Genomic DNA, 21,699 nt, shown 5'->3' on the forward strand with positions numbered 1-21,699 from the left:
CGAGGGTTCTAAAATAACGAGGGTTGTAGAATGACGAGGGTTGTACAATAACGAGGGTTCTAAAATAACGAGGGTTGTAGAATGACGAGGGTTCTAAAATAACGAGTGTTGTAGAATGACGAGGGTTCTAAAATAACGAGAGTTGTAGAATGACGAGGGTTCTAAAATAACGAGGGTTGTAGAATGATGAGGGTTGTAGAATGACAAGGGTTCTAAAATAAAGAGGGTTGTAGAATGACGAGGGTTGTAGAATGACAAGGGTTCTAAAATAACGAGGGTTGTAGAATGACGAGGGTTGTAGAATAACAAGGGTTCTAAAATAACGAGGGTTGTAGAATGACGAGGGTTGTAAAATAACGAGGGTTGTAGAATGACGAGGGTTCTAAAATAACGAGAGTTGTAGAATGACGAGGGTTCTAAAATAACGAGGGTTGTAGAATGATGAGGGTTGTAGAATGACAAGGGTTCTAAAATAAAGAGGGTTGTAGAATGACGAGGGTTGTAGAATGACAAGGGTTCTAAAATAACGAGGGTTGTAGAATGACGAGGGTTGTAGAATAACAAGGGTTCTAAAATAACGAGGGTTGTAGAATGACGAGGGTTGTAAAATAACGAGGGTTGTAGAATGACGAGGGTTCTAAAATAACGAGGGTTGTAGAATGACGAGAGTTCTAAAATAACGAGGGTTGTAGAATGACGAGGGTTCTAAAATAACGAGGGTTGTAGAATAATGAGGGTTCTAAAATAACGAGGGTTGTAGAATGACGAGGGTTGTAGAATGACGACGGTTCTAAAATAACGAGGGTTGTAGAATGACGAGGGTTCTAAAATAACGAGGTTTGTAGAATGACGAGGGTTCTAAAATAACGAGGGTTCTAAAATAACGAGGGTTGTAGAATGACGAGGGTTCTAAAATAACGAAGGTTGTAGAATATCGAGGGTTCTAAAATAACGAGGGTTGTAGAATGACGAGGGTTCTAAAATAACGAGGGTTGTAGAATGTTGAGGGTTCTAAAATAACGAGAGTTGTAGAATGACGAGGGTTCTAAAATAACGAGGGTTGTAGAATGACGAGGGTTCTAAAATAACGAGGGTTGTAGATTGACGAGGGTTCTAAAATAACGAGGGTTCTAAAATAACGAGGGTTGTAGAATGACGAGGGTTCTAAAATAACGAGGGTTGTAGAATTACAAGGGTTCTAAAATAACGAGGGTTGTAGAATGACGAGGGTTCTAAAATAACGAGAGTTGTAGAATGACGAGGGTTCTAAAATAACGAGGGTTGTAGAATGATGAGGGTTGTAGAATGACAAGGGTTCTAAAATAAAGAGGGTTGTAGAATGACAAGAGTTCTAAAATAACGAGGGTTGTAGAATGACGAGGGTTCTAAAATAACGAGGGTTGTAGAATAACGAGGGTTCTAAAATAACGAGGGTTGTAGAATGACGAGGGTTGTAGAATGATGACGGTTCTAAAATAACGAGGGTTGTAGAATGACGAGGGTTTTAAAATGAAGAGGGTTGTAGAATGACGAGGGTTCTAAAATAACGAGGGTTGTAGAATGATGAGGGTTCTAAAATAACGAGTGTTGTAGAATGACGAGGGTTGTAGAATGACAAGGGTTCTAAAATAAAGAGGGTTGTAGAATGACGAGGGTTGTACAATAACGAGGGTTCTAAAATAACGAGGGTTGTAGAATGACGAGGGTTCTAAAATAACGAGTGTTGTAGAATGACGAGGGTTCTAAAATAACGAGAGTTGTAGAATGACGAGGGTTCTAAAATAACGAGGGTTGTAGAATGATGAGGGTTGTAGAATGACAAGGGTTCTAAAATAAAGAGGGTTGTAGAATGACGAGGGTTGTAGAATGACAAGGGTTCTAAAATAACGAGGGTTGTAGAATGACGAGGGTTCTAAAATAACGAGTGTTGTAGAATGACGAGGGTTCTAAAATAACGAGAGTTGTAGAATGACGAGGGTTCTAAAATAACGAGGGTTGTAGAATGATGAGGGTTGTAGAATGACAAGGGTTCTAAAATAAAGAGGGTTGTAGAATGACGAGGGTTGTAGAATGACAAGGGTTCTAAAATAACGAGGGTTTTAGAATGACGAGGGTTGTAGAATAACAAGGGTTCTAAAATAACGAGGGTTGTAGAATGACGAGGGTTCTAAAATAACGAGGGTTGTAGAATGACGAGAGTTCTAAAATAACGAGGGTTGTAGAATGACGAGGGTTCTAAAATAACGAGGGTTGTAGAATGACGAGGGTTCTAAAATAACGAGGGTTGTAGAATGACGAGAGTTCTAAAATAACGAGGGTTGTAGAATGACGAGGGTTCTAAAATAACGAGGGTTGTAGAATGACGAGGGTTCTAAAATAACGAGGGTTCTAAAATAACGAGGGTTGTAGAATGACGAGGGTTGTAGAATAACAAGGGTTCTAAAATAACGAGGGTTGTAGAATGACGAGGGTTCTAAAATAACGAGGGTTGTAGAATGACGAGAGTTCTAAAATAACGAGGGTTGTAGAATTACAAGGGTTCTAAAATAACGAGGGTTGTAGAATGACGAGGGTTCTAAAATAACGAGGGTTGTAGAATGACGAGGGTTCTAAAATAACGAGGGTTGTAGAATGACGAGGGTTCTAAAATAACGAGGGTTCTAAAATAACGAGGGTTGTAGAATGACGAGGGTTCTAAAATAACGAGGGTTGTAGAATGACGAGGGTTCTAAAATGAAGAGGGTTGTAGAATGACGAGGGTTCTAAAATAACGAGGGTTGTAGAATGATGAGGGTTCTAAAATAACGAGTGTTGTAGAATGACGAGGGTTGTAGAATGACAAGGGTTCTAAAATAAAGAGGGTTGTAGAATGACGAGGGTTGTACAATAACGAGGGTTCTAAAATAACGAGGGTTGTAGAATGACGAGGGTTCTAAAATAACGAGTGTTGTAGAATGACGAGGGTTCTAAAATAACGAGAGTTGTAGAATGACGAGGGTTCTAAAATAACGAGGGTTGTAGAATGATGAGGGTTGTAGAATGACAAGGGTTCTAAAATAAAGAGGGTTGTAGAATGACGAGGGTTGTAGAATGACAAGGGTTCTAAAATAACGAGGGTTGTAGAATGACGAGGGTTCTAAAATAACGAGTGTTGTAGAATGACGAGGGTTCTAAAATAACGAGAGTTGTAGAATGACGAGGGTTCTAAAATAACGAGGGTTGTAGAATGATGAGGGTTGTAGAATGACAAGGGTTCTAAAATAAAGAGGGTTGTAGAATGACGAGGGTTGTAGAATGACAAGGGTTCTAAAATAACGAGGGTTGTAGAATGACGAGGGTTGTAGAATAACAAGGGTTCTAAAATAACGAGGGTTGTAGAATGACGAGGGTTCTAAAATAACGAGGGTTGTAGAATGACGAGAGTTCTAAAATAACGAGGGTTGTAGAATGACGAGGGTTCTAAAATAACGAGGGTTGTAGAATGACGAGGGTTCTAAAATAACGAGGGTTGTAGAATGACGAGAGTTCTAAAATAACGAGGGTTGTAGAATGACGAGGGTTCTAAAATAACGAGGGTTGTAGAATGACGAGGGTTCTAAAATAACGAGGGTTCTAAAATAACGAGGGTTGTAGAATGACGAGGGTTGTAGAATAACAAGGGTTCTAAAATAACGAGGGTTGTAGAATGACGAGGGTTTTAAAATAACGAGGGTTGTAGAATGACGAGAGTTCTAAAATAACGAGGGTTGTAGAATTACAAGGGTTCTAAAATAACGAGGGTTGTAGAATGACGAGGGTTCTAAAATAACGAGGGTTCTAAAATAACAAGGGTTGTAGAATGACGAGGGTTCTAAAATAATGAGGGTTCTAAAATAACGAGGGTTGTAGAATGACGAGGGTTCTAAAATAACGAGGGTTGTAGAATGACGAGGGTTCTAAAATAACGAGGGTTGTAGAATGACGAGGGTTCTAAAATAACGAGGGTTGTAGAATGACGAGGGTTCTAAAATAACGAGGGTTCTAAAATAACGAGGGTTGTAGAATGACGAGGGTTCTAAAATAACGAGGGTTGTAGATTGACGAGGGTTCTAAAATAACGAGGGTTCTAAAATAACGAGGGTTGTAGAATGACGAGGGTTCTAAAATAACGAGGGTTGTAGAATGACGAGGGTTCTAAAATAACGAGGGTTGTAGAATGACAAGGGTTCTAAAATAACGAGGGTTGTAGAATGACGAGGGTTCTAAAATAACGAGGGTTCTAAAATAACAATGGTTGTAGAATGACGAGGGTTCTAAAATAACGAGGGTTCTAAAATAACGAGGGTTGTAGAATGACGAGGGTTCTAAAATAACAAGGGTTCTAAAATAACGAGGGTTGTAGAATGACGAGGGTTCTAAAATAGCGAGGGTTCTAGTGCTGCTCGCATGTTGAAGGTTGTACATTTTAATCAATGAAATGGGATTTAAATGTCAGCTCTCTCAATCTCCCACTGAGTTCTGCAGTTCTCCTGTCAATGTCTACTTTATAGCTCTGTGTTGTGTGGTTCCACAGGCCCGTTCATTAGTGTTCTGCTGTCACGGTTGGAGAACCTGTTGGAGAACCCTATTCCAGTCAACCTGCTAGTTACAGGGATCCTGTCTCAGCTCGCCAAATACCCCCAGCCTCTCCTCCGGGCGTTCCTACTGAACACACACACTGACCCACCGCCCAACGTACACACACTATACCAGGTAGGACCAGAGGTGTGTGTGTGTCCCTGTCATTTTGTGTGTTAAATTGCATCTAATGGAGGTGTGTGTGTAGGTGCTGGTCTCTGTGCGTGTGCAGATAGAGCAGTACGCAACGGACCAGACAGAGTTTCCTGCTACAGTCAGAGAAGCATGGAGATACCTACTGGCTAGAGACCAAGCACTGAAACTCAGAGGTTAGGATCCATCCATCATCCATCCACCCACCATCATCCATCCACCCACCATCATCCATCCACCCACCCACCATCATCCATCCATCCACCCACCATCATCCACCCACCATCATCCATCCACCCACCATCATCCATCCACCCACCATCATCCATCCATCTACCCACCCACCATCATCCATCCATCTACCCACCCACCATCATCCATCCATCTACCCACCCACCATCATCCATCCACCCACCATCATCCATCCACCCACCATCATCCATCCATCTACCCACCCACCATCATCCACCCACCATCATCCATCCATCTACCCACCCACCATCATCCATCCATCTACCCACCATCATCCATCTACCCACCCACCATCATCGATCCACCCACCATCATCCATCCACCCACCATCATCCATCCATCCATCCATCCACCCACCATCATCCATCCGCCCACCATCATCCATCCACCCACCATCATCCATCCATCCACCATCATCCATCCATCCACCCACCATCATCCATCCATCCATCCACCCACCATCATCCATCCACCATCATCCATCCATCCACCCACCCACCATCATCCATCCATCCATCCACCCACCATCATCCATCCATCCACCCACCATCATCCACCCACCATCATCCATCCATCTACCCACCCACCATCATCCATCTACCCACCATCATCTACCCAAAATCATCCACCCACCCACCATCATCCATCCACCCACCCATCATCCACCTACCACCATCCATCTATACATCCAACACACACACTCTGACCCTCTGTCTTTCTCTCCCTCTGTCTCTCTCTCTCTTTCTCTCTCTCTCCCTCTGTCTGTCTGTCTTTCTCTGTCTGTCTGTCTCTCTCTCTCCCTCCCTCTTGTCTCTCTCTCTCTCCCTCTGTCTCTCTCTCGTTCCCTCTGTATCTCTCTCTCTCCCTATGTCTCTCTCTCTCTCTCTCCCTCTGTCTCTCTCTCCCTCTGTCTCTCAGAGCTCCTCGAGGACAGCCATAGTGATAACAGGAAGAGTGTTCTACCCAATGGAACACAGCATATAACGCAGAACGTCCCCCCATGTCCCAACATTCCTCCGCAGGCCAGGAACAGAGTCTTCGCTACGGTTCTATATGCAGAGTTCTTAAAGGAGTTAGCTGCCATCGCACAGGAACACTCTATAGTACCTGACTCATTTATAGAGGAGATTAACACACCTGACTCACCTATAGAGGAATAGATTAACACACCCGACTCACCTATAGAGGAGATTAACACACCTGACTCACCTATAGAGGTATAGATTAACACACCTGACTCACATATAGAGGAGATTAACACACCTGACTCACCTATAGAGGTATAGATTAACACACCTGACTAAAATATAGAGGAATAGATTAACACACCTGACTAAAATATAGAGGAATAGATTAACACACCCGACTCACCTATAGAGGAGATTAACACACCTGACTCACCTATAGAGGAGATTAACACACCTGACTCACCTATAGAGGAATAGATTAACACACCTGACTCACCTATAGAGGAATAGATTAACACACCTGACTCACCTATAGAGGAATAGATTAACACACCCGACTCACCTATAAGAGGAATAGATTAACACACCTGACTGACATATAGAGGAGATTAACACCCCTGACTCACATATAGAGGAGATTAACACACCTGACTCACCTATAGAGGAGATTAACACACCTGACTCACATATAGAGGAGATTAACACACCTGACTCACCTGTAGAGGACATTAACACAACTGACTCACATATAGAGGACTAGATTAACACACCTGACTCACATATAGAGGAATAGATTAACACACCTGACTCACCTATAGAGGAGATTAACACACCTGACTCACCTATAGAGGAATAGATTAACACAACCGACTCACCTGTAGAGGAGATTAACACACATGACTCACATATAGAGGATATTAACACACCCGACTCACCTATAGAGGAGGAGATTAACACACCTGACTCACCTATAGAGGAGGAGATTAACACACCTGACTCACATATAGAGGAATAGATTAACACACCTGACTCACATATAGAGGAGATTGACACACCTGACTCACCTATAGAGGAGATTAACATACCTGACTCACCTATAGAGGAGATTAACACACCTGACTCACCTATAGAGGAGATTAACACATCTGACTCACCTATATAGATTAACACATCTGACTCACCTATAGAGTAGTAGATTAACACACCTGACTCACCTATATAGATTAACACGTAACAGAGTTAAAATGGAGCCCGGAGCCTCCCTCCAGTCTGAAATGTCTCCATCGTCTCCAAACTGCACCTTGTTTTGTAGCAGAACTGGCTAATACGTTTCCCAGCGGGCAAGTCACGTGTTTCTGAAACAGAGGGTCACTAAGCCGGGGTCACGTGTTTCAGAAAGAGAGGGTCACTAAGCCGTGGTGTAGGAGTCACGTGTTTCAGAAACAGAGGGTCACTAAGCCGTGGTCACGTGTTTCTGAAACAGAGGGTCACTAAGCCGTGGTCACGTGTTTCAGAAAGAGAGGGTCACTAAGCCGTGGTCACGTGTTTCAGAAACAGAGGGTCACGTGTTTCAGAAACAGAGGGTCACTAAGCCGTGGTGTAGGAGTCACGTGTTTCAGAAACAGAGGGTCACTAAGCTGTGGTACGGGGTCACGTGTTTCTGAAACAGAGGGTCACTAAGCCGTGGTCACGTGTTTCAGAAACAGAGGGTCACTAAGCCGTGGTGTAGGGTTCACGTGTTTCTGAAACAGAGGGTCACTAAGCTGTGGTACGGGTTCACGTGTTTCAGAAACAGAGGGTCACTAAGCTGTGGTACGGGGTCACGTGTTTCTGAAACAGAGGGTCACTAAGCCGTGGTCATGTGTTTCTGAAACAGAGGGTCACTAAGCCGTGGTCACGTGTTTCAGAAACAGAGGGTCACTAAGCCGTGGTCACGTGTTTCAGAAACAGAGGGTCACTAAGCCGTGGTGTAGGAGTCACGTGTTTCTGAAACAGCGGGTCACTAAGCTGTGGTACGGGGTCACGTGTTTCAGAAACAGAGGGTCACTAAGCCGTGGTCATGTGTTTCTGAAACAGAGGGTCACTAAGCCGTGGTGTAGGAGTCACGTGTTTCAGAAACAGAGGGTCACTAAGTTGTGGTACGGGGTCACGTGTTTCTGAAACAGAGGGTCACTAAGCCGTGGTCACGTGTTTCAGAAACAGAGGGTCACTAAGCTGTGGTACGGGGTCACGTGTTTCAGAAACAGAGGGTCACTAAGCTGTGGTACGGGGTCACGTGTTTCAGAAACAGAGGGTCACTAAGCCGTGGTGTAGGGGTCATGTGTTTCTGAAACAGAGGGTCACTAAGCCGTGGTACGGGGTCACGTGTTTCTGAAACAGAGGGTCACTAAGCCGTGGTCACGTGTTTCAGAAACAGAGGGTCACTAAGCCGTGGTGTAGGGGTCACGTGTTTCTGAAACAGAGGGTCACTAAGCTGTGGTCACGTGTTTCAGAAACAGAGGGTCACTAAGCCGTGGTCACGTGTTTCTGAAACAGAGGGTCACTAAGCTGTGGTCACGTGTTTCTGAAACAGAGGGTCACTAAGCTGTGGTACGGGGTCACGTGTTTCTGAAACAGAGGGTCACTAAGCTGTGGTACGGGGTCACGTGTTTCTGAAACAGAGGGTCACTAAGCCGTGGTAAGGGGTCACGTGTTTCTGAAACAGAGGGTCACTAAGCTGTGGTACGGGGTCACGTGTTTCTGAAACAGAGGGTCACTAAGCTGTGGTACGGGGTCACGTGTTTCTGAAACAGAGGGTCACTAAGCTGTGGTACGGGGTCACGTGTTTCTGAAACAGAGGGTCACTAAGCTGTGGTACGGGGTCACGTGTTTCTGAAACAGAGGGTCACTAAGCCGTGGTACGTACAGGGTTAGCATCACAGTGATGCCACTCACACACACAGCAGGTGGACTAGATGGACTAGTCTGTGTTGTGGGCACCTGGGTTCACGTTGGGCTATTCGTCCTTATTAAGACATATATTTCCTAATACATTGATATGTATTTTACTAATACATTTATACATTTCCTAATACATTGATATGTATTTTACTAATACATTTATACATTTCCTAATACATTGATATGTATTTTACTAATACATTTATACATTTCCTAATACATTGATATGTATTTTACTAATACATTTATACATTTCCTAATACGTGTATATATATTAAAATATATATTTGTATATATTCCTGGCATTACTTGATGAGATTTCTCTTTTGAATATGAACTGAAATGATGTTTCATATCCACAGTTTTGTACTTATTTTGGACAGTGTTGAGCATGTGGTTCCTACGTGTTCGTACCTACAACGAAATGATCGATTATTTCATTATTTTTCTACTTTTTAAATATTTTGGCTGGTGTGGGTGTAACTAAGGCAACAGGGTTAAAAAGGCACAGATTGTTGACCCGAGCAGCATGTTGGTGGTTTATACTGTTATGACACTACATGTTAAAAAGGCACAGATTGTTGACCCGAGCAGCATGTTGGTGGTTTATACTGTTATGACACTACATGTTAAAAAGGCACAGATTGTTGACCCGAGCAGCATGTTGGTGGTTTATACTGTTATGACACTACATGTTTCTGTCCTGTGTGTTGTTCGAGGTAATGTTTGTATAGAACACATTCAAGAAGTGTGTCCTAAATGGAATCCTATTCCCTATATAGTGCACTACTTTAGACCAGAGCCTTATGGTCAGCCCTATGGGCCCTGGTCTAAAGTAGTGCACTAAATAGGGAATGTGGAGACCCATAGGGCCCTAGTCTAAAGTAGTGCACTATGTAGGGAATAGGGCCCTGGTCTAAAGTAGTGCACTATGTAGGGAATAGGGCCCTGGTCTAAAGTAGTGCACTATGTAGGGAATAGGGCCCTGGTCTAAAGTAGTGCACTATGTAGGGAATAGGGCCCTGGTCTAAAGTAGTGCACTATGTAGGGAATAGGGCCCTGGTCTAAAGTAGTGCACTATGTAGGGAATAGGGCCCTGGTCTAAAGTAGTGCACTATGTAGGGAATAGGGCCCTGGTCTAAAGTAGTGCACTATGTAGGGAATAGGGCCCTGGTCTAAAGTAGTGCACTATGTAGGGAATAGGGCTCTGGTCTAAAGTAGTGCACTATGTAGGGAATAGGGCCCTGGTCTAAAGTAGTGCACTATGTAGGGAATAGGGCCCTGGTCTAAAGTAGTGCACTATGTAGGGAATCGGGCCCTGGTCTAAAGTAGTGCACTATGTAGGGAATAGGGCCCTGGTCTAAAGTAGTGCACTATATATGGTACTATAGGGCCCTGGTCTAAAGTAGTGCACTATATAGGGTTCTATAGGGCCCTGGTCTAAAGTAGTGCACTATATAGGGTTCTATAGTGCCCTGGTCTAAAGTAGTGCACTATATAGGGTTCTATAAGGCCCTGGTCTAAAGTAGTACACTATATAGGGTTCTATAGGGCCCTGGTCTAAAGTTGTGCACTCTATAGGGTTCTATAGGGCCCTGGTCTAAAGTAGTACACTATATAGGGTTCTATAGGGCCCTGGTATATAGTAGTGCACTATATAGGGACTAGGGAGACCTTTGAGACACAACAAAGATGTGTTTTTTCTGTGTTGAAGCCTTACACCTCCATGTGAGTGAACCTCCGAGACAGTGTCTATATGCTCATTTACATGACTGTATCTAGGTTTGAATCAGTCAGTCATATATGATATATATATGTAATATAAATTCACATTTTTCTGTGTCTGTATTTTCATCTTCATGTTATTTATACTTTGTCGTGTTTTGTAGAAATGTATCCCGTTTGTTTTACAGCAAAGTGAATTGTTTTATTAATAAATTATTTCCAAAACAGCGTGGTTGCTCTGGAAACAGCGTGGTTGCTCTGGAAACAGCGTGGTTGCTCTGGAAACAGCGTGGTTGCTCTGGAAACAGCGTGGTTGTTCCTGTGTTTTCATCAGTGTGACCACGCTGCCCCTGGAGGTGAGGGATGGTTGATTCATTCTGCTCTGGTCTCCAACAGTATTTGGAATAAAAACAGGATTTTACCAAAATGAAGTAAATATTTTTCTATACAGGACTAGTAAGTCTAGACTAGTAGTCCCAGGATACTTTGGCACTGAATACATCTATAAAGGTCTGTTAATACAGGACTAGTAATACAGGACTAGTAATACAGGACTAGTAATACAGGACTAGTAATACAGGACTAGTAAAGGTCTGTTAATACAGGACTAGTAATACAGGACTAGTAATACAGGACTAGTAATACAGGACTAGTAAAGGTCTGTTAATACAGGACTAGTAATACAGGACTAGTAAAGGTCTGTTAATACAGGACTAGTAATACAGGACTAGTAAAGGTCTGTTAATACAGGACTAGTAAAGGTCCTTTAATACAGGACTAGTAATACGGGACTAGTAATACAGGACTAGTAATACAGGACTAGTAAAGGTCTGTTAATACAGGACTAGTAAAGGTCTGTTAATACAGGACTAGTAATACGGGACTAGTAATACAGGACTAGTAATACAGGACTAGTAATACAGGACTAGTAATACAGGACTAGTAAAGGTCTGTTAATACAGGACTAGTAATACAGGACTAGTAATACAGGACTAGTAATACGGGACTAGTAATACAGGACTAGTAATACAGGACTAGTAAAGGTCTGTTAATACAGGACTAGTAAAGGTCCTTTAATACAGGACTAGTAATACGGGACTAGTAATACAGGACTAGTAATACAGGACTAGTAAAGGTCTGTTAATACAGGACTAGTAATACGGGACTAGTAATACAGGACTAGTAATACAGGACTAGTAATACAGGACTAGTAAAGGTCCTCTAATACAGGACTAGTAAAGGTCTGTTAATACAGGACTAGTAAAGGTCTGTTAATACAGGACTAGTAAAGGTCCTCTAATACAGGACTAGTAATAAAGGAGTAGTAATACAGAACTAGTAATACAGGACTAGTAATACGGGACTAGTAATACAGGACTAGTAATACAGGACTAGTAATACGGGACTAGTAAAGGTCTATTAATACGGGACTAGTAAAGGTCCTCTAATACAGGACTAGTAAAGGTCTGTTAATACAGGACTAGTAAAGGTCCTCTAATACAGGACTAGTAAAGGTCCTCTAATACAGGACTAGTAAAGGTCCTCTAATACAGGACTAGTAAAGGTCCTCTAATACAGGACTAGTAATACAGGACTAGTAAAGGTCTGTTAATACAGGACTAGTAAAGGTCCTTTAATACAGGACTAGTAAAGGTCCTCTAATACAGGACTAGTAAAGGTCCTCTAATACAGGACTAGTAATACAGGACTTGTAAAGGTCTGTTAATACAGGACTAGTAAAGGTCTGTTAATACAGGACTAGTAAAGGTCCTTTAATACAGGACTAGTAAAGGTCCTCTAATACAGGACTAGTAATACAGGACTAGTAAAGGTCTGTTAATACAGGACTAGTAAAGGTCTGTTAATACAGGACTAGTAAAGGTCCTTAAATACAGAACTAGTAAAGGTCCTTAAATACAGGACTAGTAAAGGTCCTCTAATACAGGACTAGTAAAGGTCTGTTAATACAGGACTAGTAAAGATCCTCTAATACAGGACTAGTAAAAGTCTGTTAATACAGGACTAGTAAAGGTCCTCTAATACAGGACTAGTAAAGGTCCTCTAATACAGGACTAGTAAAGGTCCTTTAATACAGGACTAGTAAAGGTCCTCTAATACAGGACTAGTAAAGGTCTGTTAATACAGGACTAGTAATACAGGACTAGTAAAGGTCTGTTAATACAGGACTAGTAAAGGTCCTCTAATACAGGACTAGTAAAGGTCCTCTAATACAGGACTAGTAAAGGTCCTCTAATACAGGACTAGTAAAGGTCTGTTAATACAGGACTAGTAATACAGGACTAGTAAAGGTCTGTTAATACAGGACTAGTAAAGGTCCTCTAATACAGGACTAGTAAAGGTCCTCTAATACAGGACTAGTAAAGGTCCTCTAATACAGGACTAGTAAAGGTCCTCTAATACAGGACTAGTAAAGGTCCTCTAATACAGGACTAGTAAAGGTCTGTTAATACAGGACTAGTAAAGGTCCTCTAATACAGGACTAGTAAAGGTCCTCTAATACAGGACTAGTAAAGGTCCTCTAATACAGGACTAGTAAAGGTCCTCTAATACAGGACTAGTAAAGGTCCTCTAATACAGGACTAGTAAAGGTCTGTTAATACAGGACTAGTAAAGGTCTGTTAATACAGGACTAGTAAAGGCCTGTTAATACAGGACTAGTAAAGGTCTGTTAATACAGTACTAGTAAAGGTCCTCTAATACAGGACTAGTAAAGGTCTGTTAATACAGGACTAGTAAAGGTCTGTTAATACAGGACTAGTAAAGGTCCTCTAATACAGGACTAGTAAAGGTCCTCTAATACAGGACTAGTAAAGGTCTGTTAATACAGGACTAGTAAAGATCTGTTAATACAGGACTAGTAAAGGTCCTCTAGTACAGGACTAGTAAAGGTCCTCTAATACAGGACTAGTAAAGGTCCTCTAATACAGGACTAGTAAAGGTCCTCTAACACAGGACTAGTAAAGGTCCTCTAATACAGGACTAGTAAAGGTCCTCTAATACAGGACTAGTAAAGGTCCTCTAATACAGGACTAGTAAAGGTCCTCTAATACAGGACTAGTAAAGGTCCTCTAATACAGGACTAGTAAAGGTCCTCCAATACAGGACTAGTAAAGGTCCTCCAATACAGGACTAGTAAAGGTCCTCTAATACAGGACTAGTAAAGGTCCTCTAATACAGGACTAGTAAAGGTCTGTTAATACAGGACTAGTAAAGGTCCTCTAATACAGGACTAGTAAAGGTCTGTTAATACAGGACTAGTAAAGGTATGTTAATACAGGACTAGTAAAGGTCCTCTAATACAGGACTAGTAAAGGTCCTCTAATACAGGACTAGTAAAGGTCCTCTAATACAGGACTAGTAAAGGTCTGTTAATACAGGACTAGTAAAGGTCCTCAAATACAGGACTAGTAAAGGTCCTCTAATACAGGACTGGTAAAGGTCCTCTAATACAGGACTAGTAAAGGTCCTCTAATACAGGACTAGTAAAGGTCCTCTAATACAGGACTAGTAAAGGTCCTCTAATACAGGACTAGTAAAGGTCTGTTAATACAGGACTAGTAAATGTCCTCTAATACAGGACTAGTAAAGGTCCTCTAATACAGGACTAGTAAAGGTCCTTTAATACAGGACTAGTAAAGGTCCTCTAATACAGGACTAGTAAAGGTCTGTTAATAAAGGACTAGTAATACAGGACTAGTAAAGGTCTGTTAATACAGGACTAGTAAAGGTCCTCTAATACAGGACTAGTAAAGGTCCTCTAATACAGGACTAGTAAAGGTCCTCTAATACAGGACTAGTAAAGGTCCTCTAATACAGGACTAGTAAAGGTCTGTTAATACAGGACTAGTAATACAGGACTAGTAAAGGTCTGTTAATACAGGACTAGTAAAGGTCCTCTAATACAGGACTAGTAAAGGTCTGTTAATACAGGACTAGTAAAGGTCCTCTAATACAGGACTAGTAAAGGTCTGTTAATACAGGACTAGTAATACAGGACTAGTAAAGGTCTGTTAATACAGGACTAGTAAAGGTCCTCTAATACAGGACTAGTAAAGGTCCTCTAATACAGGACTAGTAAAGGTCCTCTAATACAGGACTAGTAAAGGTCCTCTAATACAGGACTAGTAAAGGTCCTCTAATACAGGACTAGTAAAGGTCCTCTAATACAGGACTAGTAAAGGTCCTCTAATACAGGACTAGTAAAGGTCCTCTAATACAGGACTAGTAAAGGTCCTCTAATACAGGACTAGTAAAGGTCCTCTAATACAGGACTAGTAAAGGTCTGTTAATACAGGACTAGTAAAGGTCTGTTAATACAGGACTAGTAAAGGTCCTCTAATACAGGACTAGTAAAGGTCCTCTAATACAGGACTAGTAAAGGTCCTCTAATACAGGACTAGTAATACAGGACTAGTAAAGGTCTGTTAATACAGGACTAGTAAAGGTCTTCTAATACAGGACTAGTAAAGGTCTGTTAATACAGGACTAGTAAAGGTCCTCTAATACAGGACTAGTAAAGGTCCTCTAATACAGGACTAGTAAAGGTCTGTTAATACAGGACTAGTAATACAGGACTAGTAAAGGTCTGTTAATACAGGACTAGTAAAGGTCCTCTAATACAGGACTAGTAAAGGTCCTCTAATACAGGACTAGTAAAGGTCCTCTAATACAGGACTAGTAAAGGTCCTCTAATACAGGACTAGTAAAGGTCCTCTAATACAGGACTAGTAAAGGTCTGTTAATACAGGACTAGTAAAGGTCCTCTAATACAGGACTAGTAAAGGTCTGTTAATACAGGACTACTAAAGGTCTGTTAATACAGGACTAGTAAAGGTCCTCTAATACAGGACTAGTAAAGGTCCTCTAATACAGGACCAGTAAAGGTCATCTAATACAGGACTAGTAAAGGTCTGTTAATACAGGACTAGTAAAGGTCTGTTAATACAGGACTAGTAAAGGTCTGTTAATACAGGACTAGTAAAGGTCTGTTAATACAGGACTTGTAAAGGTCTGTTAATTCAGGACTAGTAAAGGTCTGTTAATACAAGACTAGTAAAGGTCTGTTAATACAGGACTAGTAATACAGGACCAATAAAGGCCTGTTAATACAGGACTAGTAAAATTCCTCTAACACAGGACTAGTAAAGATCTGTTAATACAGGACTAGTAAAGGTCCTCTAATACAGGACTAGTAAAGGTCCTCTAATACAGGACTAGTAAAGATCTGTTAATACAGGACTAGTAAAGGTCCTCTAATACTAGACTAGTAAAGGTCCTCTAATACAGGACTAGTAAAGATCTGTTAATACAGGACTAGTAAAGGTCTGTTAATACAGGACTAGTAAAGGTCCACTAATACAGGACTAGTAAAGGTCTGTTAATACAGGACTAGTAAAGGTCCTCTAATACAGGACTAGTAAAGGTCCTCTAATACAGGACTAGTAAAGGTCCTCTAATACAGGACTAGTAAAGGTCCTCTAATACAGGACTAGTAAAGGTCTGTTAATACAGGACTAGTAAAGGTCCTCTAATACATGACTAGTAAAGGTCCTCTAATACAGGACTAGTAAAGGTCTGTTAATACAGGACTAGTAATACAGGACTAGCAAAGGTCTGTTAATACAGGACTAGTAAAGGTCCTCTAATACAGGACTAGTAAAGGTCCTCTAATACAGGACTAGTAAAGGTCATCTAATACAGGACTAGTAAAGGTCATCTAATACAGGACTAGTAAAGGTCCTCTAATACAGGACTAGTAAAGGTCCTCTAATACAGGACTAGTAAAGGTCTGTTAATACAGGACTAGTAAAGGTCTGTTAATACAGGACTAGTAAAGGTCCTCTAATACAGGACTAGTAAAGGTCCTCTAATACAGGACTAGTAAAGGTCCTCTAATACAGGACTAGTAAAGGTCTGTTAATACAGGACTAGTAATACAGGACTAGTAAAGGTCTGTTAATACAGGACTAGTAAAGGTCCTCTAATACAGGACTAGTAAAGGTCTGTTAATACAGGACTAGTAAAGGTCCTCTAATACAGGACTAGTAAAGGTCCTCTAATACAGGACTAGTAAAGGTCTGTTAATACAGGACTAGTAATACAGGACTAGTAAAGGTCTGTTAATACAGGACTAGTAAAGGTCCTCTAATACAGGACTAGTAAAGGTCCTCTAATACAGGACTAGTAAAGGTCCTCTAATACAGGACTAGTAAAGGTCCTCTAATACAGGACTAGTAAAGGTCCTCTAATACAGGACTAGTAAAGGTCCTCTAATGCAGGACTAGTAAAGGTCTGTTAATACAGGACTAGTAAAGGTCCTCTAATACAGGACTAGTAAAGGTCTGTTAATACAGGACAATTTAAGGTCTGTTAATACAGGACTAGTAAAGGTCCTCTAATACAGGACTAGTAAAGGTCCTCTAATACAGGACCAGTAAAGGTCCTCTAATACAGGACTAGTAAAGGTCTGTTAATACAGGACTAGTAAAGGTCTGTTAATACAGGACTAGTAAAGGTCTGTTAATACAGGACTAGTAATACAGGACTAGTAAAGGTCTGTTAATACAGGACTAGTAATACAGGACTAGTAAAGGTCTGTTAATACAGGACTAGTAAAGGTCCTTTAATACAGGACTAGTAATACGGGACTAGTAATACAGGACTAGTAATACAGGACTAGTAAAGGTCTGTTAATACAGGACTAGTAAAGGTCTGTTAATACAGGACTAGTAATACGGGACTAGTAATACAGGACTTGTAATACAGGACTAGTAATACAGGACTAGTAATACAGGACTAGTAAAGGTCTGTTAATACAGGACTAGTAATACAGGACTAGTAATACAGGACTAGTAATACGGGACTAGTAATACAGGACTAGTAATACAGGACTAGTAAAGGTCTGTTAATACAGGACTAGTAAAGGTCCTTTAATACAGGACTAGTAATACGGGACTAGTAATACAGGACTAGTAATACAGGACTAGTAAAGGTCTGTTAATACAGGACTAGTAAAGGTCTGTTAATACAGGACTAGTAATACGGGACTAGTAATACAGGACTAGTAATACAGGACTAGTAAAGGTCCTCTAATACAGGACTAGTAAAGGTCTGTTAATACAGGACTAGTAAAGGTCTGTTAATACAGGACTAGTAAAGGTCCTCTAATACAGGACTAGTAATACAGAACTAGTAATACAGGACTAGTAATACGGGACTAGTAATACAGGACTAGTAATACAGGACTAGTAATACGGGACTAGTAAAGGTCTATTAATACGGGACTAGTAAAGGTCCTCTAATACAGGACTAGTAAAGGTCTGTTAATACAGGACTAGTAAAGGTCCTCTAATACAGGACTAGTAAAGGTCCTCTAATACAGGACTAGTAAAGGTCCTCTAATACAGGACTAGTAAAGGTCCTCTAATACAGGACTAGTAATACAGGACTAGTAAAGGTCTGTTAATACAGGACTAGTAAAGGTCCTTTAATACAGGACTAGTAAAGGTCCTCTAATACAGGACTAGTAAAGGTCCTCTAATACAGGACTAGTAAAGGTCCTCTAATACAGGACTAGTAATACAGGACTAGTAAAGGTCTGTTAATACAGGACTAGTAAAGGTCTGTTAATACAGGACTAGTAAAGGTCCTTTAATACAGGACTAGTAAAGGTCCTCTAATACAGGACTAGTAATACAGGACTAGTAAAGGTCTGTTAATACAGGACTAGTAAAGGTCTGTTAATACAGGACTAGTAAAGGTCCTTAAATACAGGACTAGTAAAGGTCCTTAAATACAGGACTAGTAAAGGTCCTCTAATACAGGACTAGTAAAGGTCTGTTAATACAGGACTAGTAAAGATCCTCTAATACAGGACTAGTAAAAGTCTGTTAATACAGGACTAGTAAAGGTCCTCTAATACAGGACTAGTAAAGGTCCTCTAATACAGGACTAGTAAAGGTCCTTTAATACAGGACTAGTAAAGGTCCTCTAATACAGGACTAGTAAAGGTCCTCTAATACAGGACTAGTAATACAGGACTTGTAAAGGTCTGTTAATACAGGACTAGTAAAGGTCTGTTAATACAGGACTAGTAAAGGTCCTTTAATACAGGACTAGTAAAGGTCCTCTAATACAGGACTAGTAATACAGGACTAGTAAAGGTCTGTTAATACAGGACTAGTAAAGGTCTGTTAATACAGGACTAGTAAAGGTCCTTAAATACAGAACTAGTAAAGGTCCTTAAATACAGGACTAGTAAAGGTCCTCTAATACAGGACTAGTAAAGGTCTGTTAATACAGGACTAGTAAAGATCCTCTAATACAGGACTAGTAAAAGTCTGTTAATACAGGACTAGTAAAGGTCCTCTAATACAGGACTAGTAAAGGTCCTCTAATACAGGACTAGTAAAGGTCCTTTAATACAGGACTAGTAAAGGTCCTCTAATACAGGACTAGTAAAGGTCTGTTAATACAGGACTAGTAATACAGGACTAGTAAAGGTCTGTTAATACAGGACTAGTAAAGGTCCTCTAATACAGGACTAGTAAAGGTCCTCTAATACAGGACTAGTAAAGGTCCTCTAATACAGGACTAGTAAAGGTCTGTTAATACAGGACTAGTAATACAGGACTAGTAAAGGTCTGTTAATACAGGACTAGTAAAGGTCCTCTAATACAGGACTAGTAAAGGTCCTCTAATACAGGACTAGTAAAGGTCCTCTAATACAGGACTAGTAAAGGTCCTCTAATACAGGACTAGTAAAGGTCCTCTAATACAGGACTAGTAAAGGTCTGTTAATACAGGACTAGTAAAGGTCCTCTAATACAGGACTAGTAAAGGTCCTCTAATACAGGACTAGTAAAGGTCCTCTAATACAGGACTAGTAAAGGTCCTCTAATACAGGACTAGTAAAGGTCCTCTAATACAGGACTAGTAAAGGTCTGTTAATACAGGACTAGTAAAGGTCTGTTAATACAGGACTAGTAAAGGCCTGTTAATACAGGACTAGTAAAGGTCTGTTAATACAGTACTAGTAAAGGTCCTCTAATACAGGACTAGTAAAGGTCTGTTAATACAGGACTAGTAAAGGTCTGTTAATACAGGACTAGTAAAGGTCCTCTAATACAGGACTAGTAAAGGTCCTCTAATACAGGACTAGTAAAGGTCTGTTAATACAGGACTAGTAAAGATCTGTTAATACAGGACTAGTAAAGGTCCTCTAGTACAGGACTAGTAAAGGTCCTCTAATACAGGACTAGTAAAGGTCCTCTAATACAGGACTAGTAAAGGTCCTCTAACACAGGACTAGTAAAGGTCCTCTAATACAGGACTAGTAAAGGTCCTCTAATACAGGACTAGTAAAGGTCCTCTAATACAGGACTAGTAAAGGTCCTCTAATACAGGACTAGTAAAGGTCCTCTAATACAGGACTAGTAAAGGTCCTCCAATACAGGACTAGTAAAGGTCCTCCAATACAGGACTAGTAAAGGTCCTCTAATACAGGACTAGTAAAGGTCCTCTAATACAGGACTAGTAAAGGTCTGTTAATACAGGACTAGTAAAGGTCCTCTAATACAGGACTAGTAAAGGTCTGTTAATACAGGACTAGTAAAGGTATGTTAATACAGGACTAGTAAAGGTCCTCTAATACAGGACTAGTAAAGGTCCTCTAATACAGGACTAGTAAAGGTCCTCTAATACAGGACTAGTAAAGGTCTGTTAATACAGGACTAGTAAAGGTCCTCAAATACAGGACTAGTAAAGGTCCTCTAATACAGGACTGGTAAAGGTCCTCTAATACAGGACTAGTAAAGGTCCTCTAATACAGGACTAGTAAAGGTCCTCTAATACAGGACTAGTAAAGGTCCTCTAATACAGGACTAGTAAAGGTCTGTTAATACAGGACTAGTAAATGTCCTCTAATACAGGACTAGTAAAGGTCCTCTAATACAGGACTAGTAAAGGTCCTTTAATACAGGACTAGTAAAGGTCCTCTAATACAGGACTAGTAAAGGTCTGTTAATAAAGGACTAGTAATACAGGACTAGTAAAGGTCTGTTAATACAGGACTAGTAAAGGTCCTCTAATACAGGACTAGTAAAGGTCCTCTAATACAGGACTAGTAAAGGTCCTCTAATACAGGACTAGTAAAGGTCCTCTAATACAGGACTAGTAAAGGTCTGTTAATACAGGACTAGTAATACAGGACTAGTAAAGGTCTGTTAATACAGGACTAGTAAAGGTCCTCTAATACAGGACTAGTAAAGGTCTGTTAATACAGGACTAGTAAAGGTCCTCTAATACAGGACTAGTAAAGGTCTGTTAATACAGGACTAGTAATACAGGACTAGTAAAGGTCTGTTAATACAGGACTAGTAAAGGTCCTCTAATACAGGACTAGTAAAGGTCCTCTAATACAGGACTAGTAAAGGTCCTCTAATACAGGACTAGTAAAGGTCCTCTAATACAGGACTAGTAAAGGTCCTCTAATACAGGACTAGTAAAGGTCCTCTAATACAGGACTAGTAAAGGTCCTCTAATACAGGACTAGTAAAGGTCCTCTAATACAGGACTAGTAAAGGTCCTCTAATACAGGACTAGTAAAGGTCCTCTAATACAGGACTAGTAAAGGTCTGTTAATACAGGACTAGTAAAGGTCTGTTAATACAGGACTAGTAAAGGTCCTCTAATACAGGACTAGTAAAGGTCCTCTAATACAGGACTAGTAAAGGTCCTCTAATACAGGACTAGTAATACAGGACTAGTAAAGGTCTGTTAATACAGGACTAGTAAAGGTCTTCTAATACAGGACTAGTAAAGGTCTGTTAATACAGGACTAGTAAAGGTCCTCTAATACAGGACTAGTAAAGGTCCTCTAATACAGGACTAGTAAAGGTCTGTTAATACAGGACTAGTAATACAGGACTAGTAAAGGTCTGTTAATACAGGACTAGTAAAGGTCCTCTAATACAGGACTAGTAAAGGTCCTCTAATACAGGACTAGTAAAGGTCCTCTAATACAGGACTAGTAAAGGTCCTCTAA

At 40.7% G+C, this 21,699-nt stretch overlaps 1 protein-coding gene across 1 annotated transcript in view; it reads left to right on the forward strand.

The window, feature by feature from the left end:
* LOC139379255 (FHF complex subunit HOOK-interacting protein 1A-like) overlaps nt 1-6,582 on the forward strand; it is a 58,980-nt gene extending 52,398 nt beyond the window's left edge. Inside the window, exons 16-18 of the mRNA XM_071122054.1 lie at nt 4,553-4,731; nt 4,805-4,925; nt 5,920-6,582. Coding sequence (XP_070978155.1) covers nt 4,553-4,731; nt 4,805-4,925; nt 5,920-6,161 — 542 coding nt within the window. The 3' untranslated portion in view covers nt 6,162-6,582. The remainder of the gene's footprint in view (nt 1-4,552; nt 4,732-4,804; nt 4,926-5,919) is intronic.
* The last annotated feature ends 15,117 nt before the right edge of the window (nt 6,583-21,699 follow it).

This window comes from Oncorhynchus clarkii, chromosome 21 (assembly GCF_045791955.1).
Source record: "Oncorhynchus clarkii lewisi isolate Uvic-CL-2024 chromosome 21, UVic_Ocla_1.0, whole genome shotgun sequence".
Taxonomy (NCBI): Eukaryota; Metazoa; Chordata; class Actinopteri; order Salmoniformes; family Salmonidae; genus Oncorhynchus; species Oncorhynchus clarkii.